We start from the raw sequence: 16,309 nt of genomic DNA, 5'->3' as shown, positions 1-16,309 counted from the left end.
CCTACAGCCTTCATTCAGTGGGAAAAAACTGTGAAGGGAAGTGTTTCTAGCTTCAAGCTAAATACTGGCTTCTGAAGTATCAACAAAGAAGGAACACGAAAGCCAGAATCTGGGACATGAAATAGGATCCGACCTGCCTACTCCCATTTAATAAATGCCTGCATGTCCTATTGAGTTGTGGCAGGCAGTTTTGTTTTGTTTTTTTGTTTATCGAGACAGGGTTTCTCTGTGTAGCTTTGCGCCTGTCCTGGAACTCACTCTGTAGACCAGGCTGGCCTCAGACTCACAGAGATCCGCCTGGCTCTGCCTCCCAAGTGCTGGGATTAAAGGCGTGCGCCACCACCACCCGGCTTGTGGCAGGCAGTTTTAAGGGCTTTACAGTGATGGCTTATTAATTCCCCATAATGACCAGAAGAAACCCGTCGACTTTGTTGGCTCTCAGGAGTAGATCAGGAAGTGTCTTCAGTGTGGAAGATGAGGAGTGTTGGGTCCAGTGATGGGATGATACATGTTGGCTCTCTGGTGATGAGCTATCAGAGAACATGGAGGTGCCCAGGAGTCAATACCAGGTGCCTGCAGCTAGGAGGCTTAGGACATGCTCATTCCTGCATAAGGCAGGCAGACATGGAGCCTCAGCAGTTTCTTGTGTGTCACCTGGAGGTGCTAAGGGGGAACCCTGTTGTAGAGACTGCTGCTGTGCACACTCCCTGGCTTGTACCTGGCCAGCATCACTAGTCTCCAGTCAAGTGTCCTTCTACCCTCCTTATAAAGTACCACTGGTGGCATTCCCCACCTAGGTAATACAGAGTAATCCCATTTCAAGGTTATTGATCAGTTCTATAAAGGCCCTCTCCACACGTGCTTCAGATACAAACTCCTGAGGCTCTCCCTTCAGACAACTTTGGGCGGCTGTTTCCACCTGCTGCAAAATCCCAGGTGACTAGCTGTGCCCATCCACCAGGGCAGCAATGTTCACTGCAAAGAGAGCAGGGCTCTCACCTGTGGGTGTGAGGGCAATGCACGAAGCTCTAGTACCTCAGCCAGTGGTGTGGGGTGTACTCCATTCTGACCAAGGGGCAGATGGATACAAGTCTTAAAATCTCCACATTTGGCCGGGCGGTGGTGGCGCACGCCTTTAATCCCAGCACTCGGGAGGCAGAGCCAGGCGGATCGCTGTGAGTTCGAGGCCAGCCTGGGCTACCAAGTGAGTTCCAGGAAAGGCGCAAAGCTACACAGAGAAACCCTGTCTCAAAAAACCAAAAAAAAAAAAAAAAAAAAAAAAAAAAAATCTCCACATTTGGACAGCTGAGGCAGGAGGAATGCCATGAGTCCAAGACCAGCCTGAGCAACAGAGTAAGACCTTGATCAAAATCCCAACCAAGAAAACAACCATTCCTGCTCTTCCCAGAAGTCGCCTTGGGCGGACACACTTGGGTGGACACACTTGGGAGGAAAAGGCGGATACCTGCTCTGTAGTGCTTTCTCACTCGCTCACTCTGGGCTTGGATTGGAATCAAGGTCAGAGCTGCCCTATGCATCCTAAAACAAACAGGATGCCTTGTCTTCCCTGCAGCGTGGCCATTTTCCAAAGTCTGGCTTCATGTTACCTGCCCTGCTTTGTCCTAACTTGTCAACTCACTTAAAAAACAAAAAACAGCCGGGCGGTGGTGGCGCACGCCTTTAATCCCAGCACTCGGGAGGCAGAGCCAGGCGGATCTCTGTGAGTTTGAGGCCAGTCTGGGCTACCGAGTGAGTTCCAGGAGAGGCGCAAAGCTACACAGAGAAACCCTGTCTCAAAAAACCAAAAAAACCCCAACAACAACAACAACAAAAAAAACCCCAAAAACCAAGCAAACAAAATGCATTAAAAAGCAATTTTATTGTGTTGTGTGAATTTTTGTAAGGCAGCTGTAGGTAATTGGGGGGTTATAGATTATACCAGATCGTTTATAATAGAGAGGTGCACGGTGGAACGTGCCTTTACTGACCTATACCTCCCATCTGCTAATGGGCTCAGACCCTCCAGCATCTAAGATCCAGATTTGGGGTGGGGCACTGCTGCTGGAGGTCTTCCAAAGCTCTCCAAGTGACCTTAAGGCAATCAGGGCTGAGAGCAGCCAACCTAGGGTTATCTCATAGCTAAGCAGGACTTAGCCTGGAAGCGGGGCCCTGCAGGTGACCAGATTTTCTGCTTTCAATCTTTTGTCCTGTCTGAACCATTCTGTCATAGGCTGGTGGCAACTCACCAACCCCCTTCCCTTGGACTCCTGCCAACAGAGATGCTGAGCAGAGACACCTGTCTTCCTCTGTCTTAACCTAGTTTCTTACAGCGCAGACAGGGTAATGCTTGGGTTGCTGTGTAACTGAATGCAGCCTGTCCTAGTTGGCTTTCTGTTGCTGTGGTAAAACACCGACCAAAAACAACTCGGGAGAGGAAAGGGTTTGCACTTCTTATACCTTATTATAATCCACCGTCAGGACACACAGACCCTGGGAGAAGGCCGCTTACTGGCTTGACCCCTCGGACTCAATCAGCTACGTTTCTTATACTGTTCAGGACTACCTGCTCAGGGTGGCACCATTGGCAAGAGGTTGGGCCCTCCCGTATCAATCATCCATCAAGAAGCACCCCAGATATGCCTGCAGGTCAGTCTGATGGAGAAAATTCCCCAACTGGCATTCCCGCTTCCAAGATGCCTCAAGCTTGTGTTGACAAACTAAACCAGCACACTGTCCTCCGAGCACAACAGCCACATCAGAGCAGCTGTAACACCCAAAAGAGATCCTCAAGATCAGGCCTGTTGCCAGTCCTTCACAGGGGGGCGTCTAACGACCCTCCCCTGAGATTCTATAAAGCCTTCCCAGCTATGTGGAATTCTGCCCCAGCAGCATCTGGTCTCCTGGTCTGGTCTTGGAGGTGAGAGAGTGTATAGAGTGTAAAAGGTTAGCTGCTGGGGGCCGGGTAGGGGAAGAATAGAGGACCTTCCTCCACACAGCTGTAGGGAGGTCATCAACCATCCTGGAGGGGGACTTTTGATGATGTAGCTGTTTGGGGATCACTCACACTTCACTAAGTAACATGAATAAGCTCATTGGTTTGCCAGGTCGGACTTTTGTGTAAGCCTTGCTTTGGTCTGTCACTGGTGCCGTTTGGGGTGAGTAGGAAAAGGTCACACAATTGCTACATTGTACTTCCCCTTGTTGGCCTCAAGAGGGCACTGTTGAGCAGATGTCTCACTAAAAGAGGACTGAGGAACTTGGCATGATGTGAGAAACAAGGTGAAATCTTGGTGTAAATGTGGCCTGGTACCAAAGAAATGACTGTCCAAACTTAACAGGGAAATAAATATATCTTCTGAAATTCATTTAATGGCCAAAGAAGTCCTAAGTTTCTTTTATTATGCGTTATATTGGACTTACATGCAGGTTGTAAGTCTGAACTCAATACAATTTTTGTTTGAGAAAGGACAGCCCAGAATGGCCCTAAACTCTCTTGTATTGCCAAGGGTGACCTTGAACCTCTGATCCTTCTACCTCCACCTCAGTCCTGGGATTATAGGCATACACCATCATGCCCAGTTGACATGATACTAAGGTCAAACCCCAGGCCTCATACATGCTAGGGACTCACTGGATCCACTGAGCCACATCCCCAGACCCCCGAACAAAATGATACATGACAAGAGACAGTTGAGCATTTTTTTTTTATTTTTTTTTTTTTTTTTTTTAAGGTTTATTTATTATGTATACAGTGTTCTGCCTGCATGCCAGAAGAGGGCACCAGATCTCATTACAGATGGTTGGGAGCCACCATGTGGTTGCTGGGAATTGAACTCAGGACCTCTGGAAGAACAGCCAGTGCTCTTAACCACTGAGCCATCTCTCCAGCCCCCCAGTTGAGCATTTTATCCATGTTTCGCCTACAGTGTGATGCTCTCATGAAGTGTTTTAATAAATATTATTAAGGCTTCAGGTAACTACTGTTTGGAAGGATTACTGTCCAGCACTGAGGTTTACAATCAGGTCTGTAGCCATAAACAGTCACTCGCTTATGGTGAGCGATACAAATATTAGCTTGTCCCAGGTTTGCTTTCTCTCTCCATTCAATGTATATTCATTCCTGTCTTTTCCCTCTACCTATGCCTGTTATCAATTTTGGTAGTTGCAGAAAAGAAAATTGACCAGAGTGGCAGAATATTTCCTCCTTCTGGAAAGCTCTCATGAATCAGCGATGCAACTTCCAAATAAATCTGAGCAAAGAAGCTATCAGCTCAGTAACAGCAAGAACAGATGCAGACTGCCTTGGAAACTCTGGGCAGGGAAATGATGGTTTTCATATTTCACATGCCTGTGTGGCATTCCTAACCCAGAGAGGACATAACACACCTGCCATCTACAAAGAAGCGGGCTGAGAGCAACCTCACCCAAAGTGCCCATGAAGGCTTTCCACGTGGAACCCTTTTGTCACCGCTTCCGACAGGTGTTACTAAAGGTGGCAAGGATATTGTAACGTGCCTCTAGGTCATCTGGGAAGACCCTGCGGCCAACTGAGCAGGCTGTCCCGCTTGTCAACAGACTCCACACTCACCCACAAGTTAAACTAGTGGCACATGTTCCCACATGCCTGTGGACTGTCCACCATGAAGAGGCCTGACGTACTTTCTTGCAAGAAGAGAAACAGATGCTGCCAGTCTGTCTGTGCTGATAGACTCCAGAGGTGCTAGATGGACTCCAGAATCCAGTCACTGTTGGAAAGATGGGTAACAGACAAGTCCCGGGGAGGGCCTCGGCCCTGGTCTTCTTGGAGAGAGCCCTGCTCCTGGAAGTCCTCCTCGTCATCGAAGAAGCCATTCTCCAATGCATAGGTGCAGTCCAGGCTGGAGGCTGCCTGGCACGCTCCCTTGTACTCCTGAATGGACTCATAGAGGCTGTAGAGTTGGCAGAGCAAGGACATGTCGAGCTGTCGGAGGCCGACCTTGAGGAAAGGGGGGGGGGGGGTAAAAGCTAAGTCAGTGCTAAAATTGAATTTTAGTTGAATACCCAACTAGAAATCTGCCTGGGGGGCTGGAGAGATGGCTCAGAGGTTAAGAGCACTGACTGCTCTTCCAGAGGTCCTGAGTTCAATTCCCAGCAACCACATGGTGGCTCTCAACCACCTGTAATGAGATCTGGCACCCTCTTCTGGCCTGCAGTCAGACATGCTGTATACATAATAAATAAATAAATCTTTTAAAAAAAGAAAGAAAGAAATCTGCCTGGGCTAGCACATTCCTTCCCTCAGGAAAGCTTAAGGCAGGCAGCATCAATGGGATGCTGTGGAATTCCAATCCAGGTGGACACGTACTTCCACTGTGTCATGCCATACCTCAGACCTGAGTGGGTGAGTCCATACCTGGGGGCAGTGAGCCCAGCCTGAATTTGCCCTGGCGCTCCAGACACACCCAGTGAAGCAACAGCAGGGCATGTTCTGGGCACCTCAGCCGGTTTCATTGTGGATGCCAGGTCCCGGAGACATCACTGCTTCCCACAACCACACTCAGGGAAGACCCACACGTGACTTCCTTGCAACCCTGGCAAGCCCCCACATCTGTTGTTCTCAGGTAGCAGATTACCCCTGGCCAGGGACAGGATCTCACTGGTCAGTGTGGCATGGCACACTTGTAAGCAACCCCATCTGCCTCAGGGTTTTCCAGGCATGGCAGAGTTCAGACACTCTCTCTTCTAGACAGGGCCTAGTGTGATCCCTCCCCCAAGACAATGAACTATGAACTGAAGATGCAGCCTTATACCAACCTGCTGGACATTTCACTAAAACAAGTGGCAGGGGACAAGGAATGTGTGGGAATGGCAGGCAGCAATTGATCATCCTCACCTTCCTCTCTCCCTACTGCCTGCCCTATGGCGAGAAGCAGCCAGGTCCGGAAAAGCCTGGGTTCCATCAAGCCTAAACCCAGGGAGGGGATGGTGCTCAGAACTGCAGGGGAGCCTGCATACCTCAACCTTTAACAGGCCAAGCACCGTGTTAGCGGCTTGAAAAAGCACCCTCTGCTTCCTGCACAGCAGCCACCCAGGTCAGACAAGGGGAAAGCTACCACCAGAATGGCCCAGGGGAGCCGGGCGGTGGTGGCACACGCCTTTAATCCCAGCACTCGGGAGGCAGAGGCAGGCGGATCTCTGTGAGTTCGAGGCCAGCTTGGTCTACAGAACGAGATCCAGGAAAGGCGCAAAGCTACACAGAGGAAACCCTGTCTTGAAAAAAAAAAAGAATGGCCCAGGGAAAGAGAAAGACTCCAGTATGCTAACGTCAGGCTCAAGGAGGATTTCAATCAGATGTAACCTTATTCCACAAAGTCACAATCTCTCCAGCGTCAGCCTGGAGAGCCCAATCCTAGGTCTGGCCACCCCACATGCAAACAGACCTAATGTCACTCTTTCCTAACCACACTAGATATCTGAAGGCAGACCACACCCTCTGGCCTAAAAGAGCAAACAGCCAAGTCAGGCATGGTAGAGCATGGCTGACATCCCAGCACTTGGGAAGCTGAGGCAGGAGGATTGTGAGTTTGAGGCCAGCCTGAGCTACATAGTGATAGCATCGGAAGACAAAACAGCCTGTTGGCTGTTTTCATTGGAATGTTCTGGCCAAATCCTTCCTGTGCATGGCTGGCTCCTATGTGCCAAGATTCTATTGCAGATATGATCACAACCTCCACGGCTCAAGGTTCTGACTAAGTAAGTCAAATACGCCTGTCTGCTCTCAAATTTATCTTTGATAAAGCCACACCTTCCAAGATTCATACCTGTGTTTGCTTAAAGTATCTAAGAAGAGGCTCCTGTGACACATGTCTCCTACCCAGTCACTGCTTCACCATCAAGTGAAAGACACCAAGACTGCTTGCTTCTCATGTCAAGAACAGACCACAGGAAGGCCGAAGGAGCTCTGAGCAGACGGTAATGTTCACCCTCTGGGGACCCACGGGGTGGGCCCAGGGTGAGACAAAAGCCTCAGCTCTGAAACTCTGCTGGATGACAAGGTCATGATCCCATGTCACCCAAGACTCATGGTGCCGGGTTTTTCCAAATGAAGTCTTCCTGGATATCCAAGGACGTGCCCAAGGACGTGCCCAGCACACGGTGGTAAGTGGAGAATCTGAATGGACTTCTCTGCACTGGCACACAGGGATGATTCACAGAGCTGCCCTGTCATTGGGTGTGACACTGGCCTAGAAACACCTGACCCGCCTAGAGATACAGCATGGTTCTGACACACCTGTTACACAGCCAGACGCGTGCCCAGTGCACAGGCAAGGATTTCACCTACATACAGTAGTACATGATCACACCTGCCTCAGCTCCTCAGAACAACTGCTCCAGGCACCAGGCTAACTTCCTCCCACCAGGCAGAATTTTCCTGAAGTTTAAGTTGAGCACACATGCTCACACAAAATCAGGTGGTACGTGTATATGTTGCACACATACTCAGGTCTACACACATAGACATTATTCATTTATTCATTTATTTATTTATTTATTTATTCATTCATTCATTCATTCATTTATTTATTTATTTATTTATTTATTTATTTATTTATTTATTTATTTATTTATTTATTTTGAGACAAGGTCTTTCTATGTCCTGGAACTTGCTATGTAGGTCAGACTGGCCTCAAACTCAGAGATACAGCTGTCTCTGCTTCCAAGTGCTGGGATTAAAGAGATGCACTACCCCACCCAGCCTGAAATAAATATTTGTTTAAAACAAAAAAGCCCTGCAGTTGGGTGCAGTGGTATGTACCTGCAATTCTAACTACTCAGGAGGCTGAGGCAAGATGATCATGACTCACAGGTCAGCCTGGGTAATATATTAAGTCTCAACTGAAGGCCGAAGGCCAGGAGTGGTAGAGCACTCCTGGGGGCGGGGGGGGGGGGGGGGGGGGGGGGGGAGAGGGGGGAGAGGGGCAGGCACATCTGCAAGTTTGAGGCCACACTGGTTTACAAAGCAGGTTCCAGGACAGCCAGGGCTGTTCCAGGTTTCCACAGAGAAACCCTGTCTCGAAAAACCTGAAAACAGAACAAAATACTGGGCTGGAAGACAAACAAACTCTATTACACCCATGCAGGAGAATTGCTATTCCCTCGTGTGATCGTATCTGTAAGATACGTTCTGAAAATGACAAGTGTGGGAGAAGACACAAGTATCGGTGAGGTGGGGTGGGGTGGGGTGGGGTGGGGTGGGGTGGGAGACTCACGAGTCCTTCCGTCACACCCCAACCTCAGGCCTCAAATCTGAAGCAAGGTTAAAACAGAGGTGCGATGGGCCTGGAAGGAGATCCCCTAATCAAGCCAGGAGGGCTCAGTCAGCATTGAGTCCCAGGTCTACAGAGTTATAAAAAACGGGTCAGAGCCTGGAGAGCTAGCCATCACACTGCCCATGTCCTAGGTCCCTCTCATGCCTTCACAACCAGTATGCAGGGCTGAGGGATGACTCCTTAAGAGTCATCTCTTTGCAAGCAGAAAGACCTGCCAAGAGCCCATGTGCAAAAAGCTGGTGTGGTACAGGAGTCAGTAACACAGAATCCTGGAGAGACAGAGAGAGGAGGACCCCTGAGATGGCCGGCCACCCTCGCCTCTTCAGTGAGAGAGCCTGTGTCCAGAACAAAAGCCTGACACTTGAGGACCACCCCCTGAGGCTGCCTATCCTCTAACGTCCACATGGACTCACGTGCAGTGTACCCCCACTCACATGAACAAAACAGCACCTCAGTTTTCCCTTGCATTCTGTAAAGCACTGTTTTAGAGCTTTTAAGGAAATGAAGTTACAGGGCCAAAGGGCAGCTTCAGATTCAATTTCATGGGTATTGTGAAACTGACCTCCAAAACAAAGTGCACCAGCCTCTGCCAGCCAGGCAAGAGAAGCCCCACCGCCAGCCTCCTGTCAAGTCTTTGCTGGTCTTTTAGGTACAGCACAGTCATTTTTACATCAGCAGTTACAAAGGATGCTGAACACTGTAATTTATCTTCTATGGTGTTTATTTACTTCTATCACTAGTAGGATTTTCATTTGCTTTTTGGAGACAGGGCCTCACTGTGTATCTCAGGCTAGCTTCAAACTCGCAGTGATCCTCCTGCCTCCACTTTAGGCTGATGAGATTACAGGGATGAGCCACCAGGCCTGGCTCCAACAGCCTCTTTCCACACTTGCTTTTCAGTACGTGCTTTAATCATCTTCTTCTGTCGACTTGTTCCTGGCTGGAACAGACCGGTTTCCCATAGATTATCCTGTACTATGGAGCTCTGGTCACAGGGGAATAGGTCTGCTCCTCTGATCAAGGACGCCACTTTTCATCCCTTATACAAGACTCAGAATATATAGGACTGCAAGACCAGGCAGCTGTGGCTCTCAGAGCCAATCAAAGACGTTAACAGAGCAAATAAAAATGAACAGGGTCGGGCTGGCAAGATGGCTCAGTGAGTAAGGATGCTTCTTGCCAAGGCTGACGACCTGAGTTAGATCCTTGGGACCCACATGGTAGAAGGAGAGAACTGACTCCTGCAAAGAGTCCTTTGACCTCCACAGGCACAAGAAGACATGTCTGCGCATGACACATACACACACACACACACACACACACACACACACACACACACACACAAACTTAAACGTAAACAAATAATAATAAAATGAAGACGCCTTAGTGAGTTTCTGTTGCTCTGGAAGGCAGGCCTGGACTTCTGTCTCCTGCGTCCTGAGAACAACCATCTTAGTGTTCCGTGTCTGCAGGGACAGGGACCAGCACAGGAAGGAATGAAGCAATGAGTGACCTTTATGGAAACAAGTGTGGGAGGGAGGCACCGTGAAGCCTCAGCTAGCACTGGCATTGGGCATGGATCTGACTGGCTGGCTTCCGGCTCAGTCTGCACGTGTGGTTTCTGTCACAGGATCATGGAAGTCTGGAATCCACAGGGAGCTTCCTCCGGCACTCCAAGAGCGGAACCTCAAAGCTCCCAGCTGCTGCTCGCTGGAGTGACCTGCAGTGGGCCACGGTTGTCCCTCCAAGACCTCCCACCCCCCTACCTAGCATTAAGAGCCTCAGTAATGCAGGGTTCGAGCCCCAGAACAAAGGGGTGGGTGTGGGAAGCACCAGCATCCTTGAGATGCAGCAGCGACTGCCTGGGCTGCTGCTGCTCCTCGGAGGCCTCAGCAGATGGAAAGATGCCCAGTGTGCCCAGAGCTGGGGCCTCTGACATTTACATGCAACAGATGGCTGCTTTAACTCGATGGGGAAGAAGGAGCATGAGCAACTGATGAAGCACTTGCTGCTCCACGGGGAGGTAAATAGGTCAAAGTCTAGCAGTCGGGAACCGTAAAGACACCCATATCCACTCGCATCTCCAGATTTCCTGTTTGCCCTTAGCCCTCTGCAGCATTTTACAAATGCTCACTCTGTGACCATCCAGAATGTGACTCTACCATTCTGTTGAGAACATAACAAACTCTGTGTGTGTGTGTGTGTGTGTGTGTGTGTGTGTGTGTGTGTGTGTGTGTGGTGTGGTGTGGTGTGTGCTGATGTGCAAGCAACATCAATGTCTTCAATGTCTCCTCAGTTTCATGTCTAGCTTATTTCTGAGACAGAGTCTCCCATTGAACCTGGAGCTGACTGTTTTGGACTGGCTGGCCAGTGAGCTTCAGAGATTCTTTCGTCTCTGCTCCTGGAGCTGGAATTACAGGTTCGCGCTGCCATGTCTGGCTTTTCTGTGCATTCTGGGGATCCAAACTCAGATCCTCATGCTTGCACACCATGAGCACTTTATACCCAGTGGGCTGTCTTCCCAACCCTAGAACAATGCTTTTAAATGGCCTTTTCAGGCTGGGTGTCATCGTGGTGCATGCCTAGAATCCCCACATTTGGGAGGCAGAGACCTCAAGTTCTCAGTTAGTCTGGCCCACATAGTAAGACTCCATCTCAAAAAATAAAAAATTAAAAAAAAAAAAGCGAACAAGAGTCAAGTTCAGCCTTAGCTGCATAGGTCAAAGTGAACCTGGGCTATTTGAGATCCCACCTCAAAAATAATAATATAAATAAATACCGCTAAAAGAGAGTTCTAGGCCAGGCAGGGCTAATGGTAAGATGGTCCCAAAAACAAAACAACCACAAAACTCAATAAATAAAAGAATTTAAAAAAAAAAATGATTGCTTTTACAGTCAATAAGCACTGGTGTGACCTTTGGCTCTCTCAAAATGGACTCTTCCCTGGAGGCTACAGGGACTCAGAGTGACAAAATCTCACAGACGTGGGGTTACTAGAACAGGAAGTAACATGGATCGAAGGCACAAGTCTGAGGAGAGTACAGTGTTAACCAATCTCAGGACTGAGCCTCTGCCCCAAGGGGCTCCTGCCCTCTCCAGTCCATGTAGCTGCTCCCCTAACTCTTATCATTAGTGTCCCGCCTTTGAAGCGACACTTGCACCCTCAGCTCCAACCAGCTCTCTCCCACCCTCCAACTCTGCATCTGAACTGTTGGGCACACTCCTCTACGGATGGAATGTCATGAGTCCCCTCCCCCAACAACCACTCTCCCTAACACAATGCTGTAAGAAACTTCCTTTTAACCCATTAACAAGGTCCAAAATGACACAGCGCCGCCACACTATACACCCTCTGCATTCACTGAAGACCCAACAATACATAGTGACAGAAACATGTTTGCAGAATGCACCCTCCAAAATTGAGCTGCAGAATAAATACCCTGTGACCCAGGAATTTGCGCTTCATGTGACTGCATGTACAGACCAGACGGGTGCAATGATCAGACAGGGCTGTGGAGCCCCACAGACCCAATGAAGGGTGAGAACTCGGGGGAGTTAAGCTGGGAGCAGCTGACTCTTGAAAATATAATTAGGATCTGGAGAGATGGCTCAGAGAGCAACATCTCACACTGCTCTGGGAGAAGGCCCAAGTTCGGTTCCCAACACCCACCTGTAAATCCAGTTCCTTCTGGCCTCCAAGGGCACTTGCACTCATGTACACATACTCCCATGCATACATACACTCATGCATTTAATTAAAAATAGTAAAATCTAAAAGAGATTAAAAAAAATAAGATGGGAGTAGTGGTGAATGTCTTTAATCCCAGCACTCAAAAGGCAGAGGCAGGTAGATTTCTGAGTTCCAGACCAGCCAAGGGCTATATAGTGAGACCTTGTCTCAAAAAGGAAGAAGGAGGAAGAGGAGGAAAAATAATATAAAATACATGTAGAATGCCTCTCCCTTGAAGAATTTACAAGGTGTGATGGTTAGTTCTAATTATCAGTGTAGCACAACTTAGAACCCCTGAAAAGAAAGTCTCAAAAATTGTCTAAATTAGGTTGGCCTGATGGAATATCTGGAGAATAGTCTGGAATGTTAATTGATGTGGTAATTATTATATGATGACCCAGCCCACTGTGGGCGGATACCATTCCCTAGGCAGAGGATCCTGAACTGTCTATGTAGAGGGGGTAGGAGGCTGAACACCAACATGAATGCATGCATTCATTCTCTCTACTTGGAACTAACTAATTGCTTCAGGTTCTTATGGCTTTGACATTCCAAAATGATAGACTGTAACTTGGCATTGTAGGCTGAATAAATTCTTCCTTAAGTTGCTTTTTGAGGGTATATTATCCCAGCAACAGAGATAAAACTAAAACACAAGGATTTAGACAATGTATAGAAAGCACTTGTCTTTTGTTTGTTTTTTAAGATAGGGTCTTGTTGTGTAACCAGGGTTGCACTCAAACTTACAATCCTCCTTCCTCAGCTTCCCTACTGGTGAGATCACAGGTGCACCCTACCACATCAGGGTATACGTTCAACCAGAACATTTACATACAGCCAAAATATTCGCATATCTCCAACTATTAGCAGTAATCATCTCTCTGTGTGCTGGACTGTGACATGGGGAGATTTGCTTGATACTGAACCTGAACACAGGGCCTTGGAATGATTAATACTGTCAACAGGATCTTGAACCACCTCGGAGAGAAACGTCTGGAAATTTCTGAGGGAGTTTCTAGATTGAGTTAATTGAGGTTAATTAATTAATTGGGAAGACCCATCCTACCCATGGGTAGTATCTTGCCATGGCCTTGGATCCCAGGCTGAAGAAAGGGAGAAAATCAAGCTGAGAACCAGCATTCATCTCTTCGAATCCTGACTGCAGACAGAATGCCACCAGCTGCCTCAGGCCCCAGCCGGCACCCTTTCCTCACCACTCTAGACTGTACCCTGGAACAGGAAGCCCGGATAAAGCCTCCTCCCTTACGTCGCTTCTGTCAGAGCAAAGTAGTTAACACAGGCCTCGTGCGCGGGGCAAGAGCTCTGCCATTGAGCGATAGCCCCAGTTTTAGGACTGTGGTTCTTAATTGTTGTTTCAACACACTTCCCATTAGTAAACAAACAAACAAAAACCTTGAGTCATCTTTGATTCACTTTTTCCTTATCAGCTTTGAGGAGCCATTAGCAATTCTTGTGACTCTGGGGGTTTTGTTGCCAATAAGGTGGCTTCCACTGTACCCATCACTCCCAGGTGCTCCCAGGGTGTTTTCCAGGAGCCTTCTGTTCCTGTTGCACACCTCAAAGTTTCTACTTCTGCTGATGACCTGTGACCCTCGCTTCCCACAGCCACGTGGCCACCCTCCTAAGTGTCTCTTGTTCAAACTCCTGGCAGTCAAGCTGGAGGCTCACTGCTCCCCTCTCTGCTGTCTTGGTGTTCTCTTCCTGTCTCCTGAAACCTTCCCACCTCAGACTCTGAAACCCCATGGAGAAGAACCCCTCACTCAATCCGGGGGACACTCCCTCTTTCTATGCTCACAGGGAGCTGTTTCCCTCAGGCATATGTCACATCCTGTCCCGACATGGAATTATATCCCCACCACAGATTTGACCTCAGGCCTTCAAATTAAATAGATCAACACAGACATTCTGCAGGAGGCTCTGGAAATGAAAGCCCGTTCTTGTTTAAGCAAGACATGAGTTGTCGCAGAAACCTCACTGTCCCCCCAGGTCAGTAAGTCTCTTGAGCTGCAAGACAGATTGCAAATCCTCGTGATGGTTTTCTGGAAGGGCCTGTCAGGGCCTGTAGCCAAACCCTACCTTTCACACTGTTATCAGGCAGACTGACAGTCGCTCATTTCCTACAGGTGAGCTTTGGAGCTACCGCCCAAGGCATAATTATAAGGTTCTGTACTTTAGTCACATCAGGAGGGACCTGGGAAATCCCTTCGGGAATGCAGCAGGGCTCCCCAGCCTCCCTAGCATGTTTATAAAGTAGAGCTTCAGAGCCAGAAGTCATCCTGCATCTTATGCAAGAAAAAAAAAAAAAAAAAACCTCCAACACCTAGGGGCCAGTCTTCTTATTTCACACAGAGGTTCATGTTATGTCCAAGTTTAGGCCGTAAACACACGAGGTATGGATGGATTTAATCAAATGCAATTTGCCAGATGTGCTAGACTCCAAGTAGTGGTTATTAATAAAGAAAGGTGGCTAGTTTGGAACTTAGAAGAACTGTAAGACACTCAGGAAATCTTTTCAGAGAGAATTAGACATCACTTCCATGATGAAAAAGCATTAAGACTGCATAGTGGCTGGGCAGTGGTGGCACCCACCTTTAATCCCAGCACTGGGGGAGGGGCAGAGTCAGGCGGATCTCTGTGAGTTTGAGGTCTACAGAGCGAGTTTGAGGTCTACAGAGCGAGTTTGAGGTCTACAGAGCGAGTTCCAGGTCAGGCTCCAAAGCTACACAGAGAAACCCCATTTCAGAGTGGGGGAAAAAAAAAAAGACTGCATAGTGGATTCAATTAGGTCTTAGTTTGCAGGGTAGACTTAAGAAAGCAGCAGAAGGGCTGGAGAGATGGCTCAGGGGTTAAGAGCACTGGCTGCTCTTCCAGAGGTCTTGAGTTCAATTCCCAGCACCCACATGGTGGCTCATGACCATCTATAATAAGATCTGATGCCCTCTTCTGGTGTGCAGGCATGCATGCAGAACACTCATATATAAAATATAAATAAATAAAAATTAAAAAAAAAAAGAAAGCAGCAGAAATCTAATTTTTTAAACCATATGCAAAACTCACTGGATGATTAAAGGAGTCAACTCCTCTAACTTTCTTTGGCAAATTTATTATCAGGATAAACAGTTTTCTTATATTAGATTTCTTTAGTATTTACCTGGCCCAGCGGATCTTGGACTAGGGGAAAGGAAAGAGGGCAGAGTCTTGGGTGGATGTCTCTGTCCCTCCCTACCTGGCCTGCCACAGGAAGCAAGCTGGGACAGGGCTCCCTGCGGCCCAAATCCCTGCCCTGCTGTCACCCTGAATCGCGAGTCCTGGTCCAGGAACACCTACTGCACTTCGCAGGACGGAGAAAAACTAAACCCCATTGTTTGAGACCAGACGTAAGGACTTCACCCGGCCGGAGCACGGCTTCCGTGCCGGTAATCGGATTCCTGGCGGGCAGCCGGGGAGGGGCCCGGCCATCCATCTGCTGTCCACACCGATCCGCAGGCTCACAGGAAGCCTGTTTCTCCTGGGACCCGGTAGGCAGACCATGCCGCGCCCTGGCCTGGCCCAGAAGGACCCCAGAATCTAAGGCAGTCCTGGGCGTGGATGTCCAGCCGCGGGAAATCCGAGAGGGGAGCACGGGCTTTCAGTGACCAGAGGAGACTGTGCCCCGACGGGACCCACGGCGCCTAGTCCTTACCATCTCCTTGCGCAACAGCGCCAGCGCAGCGTCCAGGTTAGGGGGCTTGGTCCGCGTCCCCGAAGCCCTCGTCCCGCCGCCGCCCGCGCCCCCTCGGCTCAGGTCGTCCTGGATGCGCGACTTCTGCGCGTACAGCCGCTCCAGGTGCCGCCAGCCGCCCGCCGCGCCGCCCGCCGCCGAGTGCAACAGCCCGCTCAGGCTTTTGGGTAGCGGCGGCAGCCCGTCTACCCGCAGCCCCCGGGCCGTGCCCGCCGACCCTGCCCCGCTCATCTCGCCGCGGCGCCAACCAACACAGGCGCGCGCAGCTCAGCCGAGGTCCCCGGAGCCCCGCGGGTCCCCACCCACTTCCCGCCCGCCCGAGGCCCGCCCGCTGCCCGGCCCCCTGGTCTCCGCCCCTCCTCGGGGCCCGCCCCTCTCCTCGGCTCCCTGCTGCTCTGAGGCGGCTCCCTGAAGGCCAGCTGGCCTCCAGCTCCATCCCCACCCATCTGCGCCCCGGACCAACCACCTCGGGACACCTTAAGTCTCAGCTCCGTGAACCCCCTCATGCAGTCAGTCCCCTCCCTTCTT

General features: G+C 49.6%; 1 protein-coding gene across 1 annotated transcript; it reads right to left on the bottom strand.

Moving 5' to 3' along the window:
- Window positions 1–3,893: 3,893 nt before the first annotated feature.
- On the bottom strand, window positions 3,894–16,051 carry Fam89a (family with sequence similarity 89 member A). The gene is made up of 2 exons (XM_052729178.1): window positions 15,743–16,051; window positions 3,894–4,975 (listed from the first exon to the last, which is right to left on the bottom strand). Exons 1-2 carry the CDS (start codon window positions 16,010–16,012, stop codon window positions 4,721–4,723), a joined length of 525 nt encoding a protein of 174 aa, XP_052585138.1. The 5' UTR covers window positions 16,013–16,051; the 3' UTR covers window positions 3,894–4,720.
- Window positions 16,052–16,309: the final 258 nt, after the last annotated feature.

This window comes from Peromyscus californicus, unplaced genomic scaffold (assembly GCF_007827085.1).
Source record: "Peromyscus californicus insignis strain IS unplaced genomic scaffold, ASM782708v3 Scaffold_8__1_contigs__length_139910024, whole genome shotgun sequence".
NCBI classification, from domain to species: Eukaryota; Metazoa; Chordata; class Mammalia; order Rodentia; family Cricetidae; genus Peromyscus; species Peromyscus californicus.
This window is presented reverse-complemented; position numbering and strand designations above follow the sequence as displayed.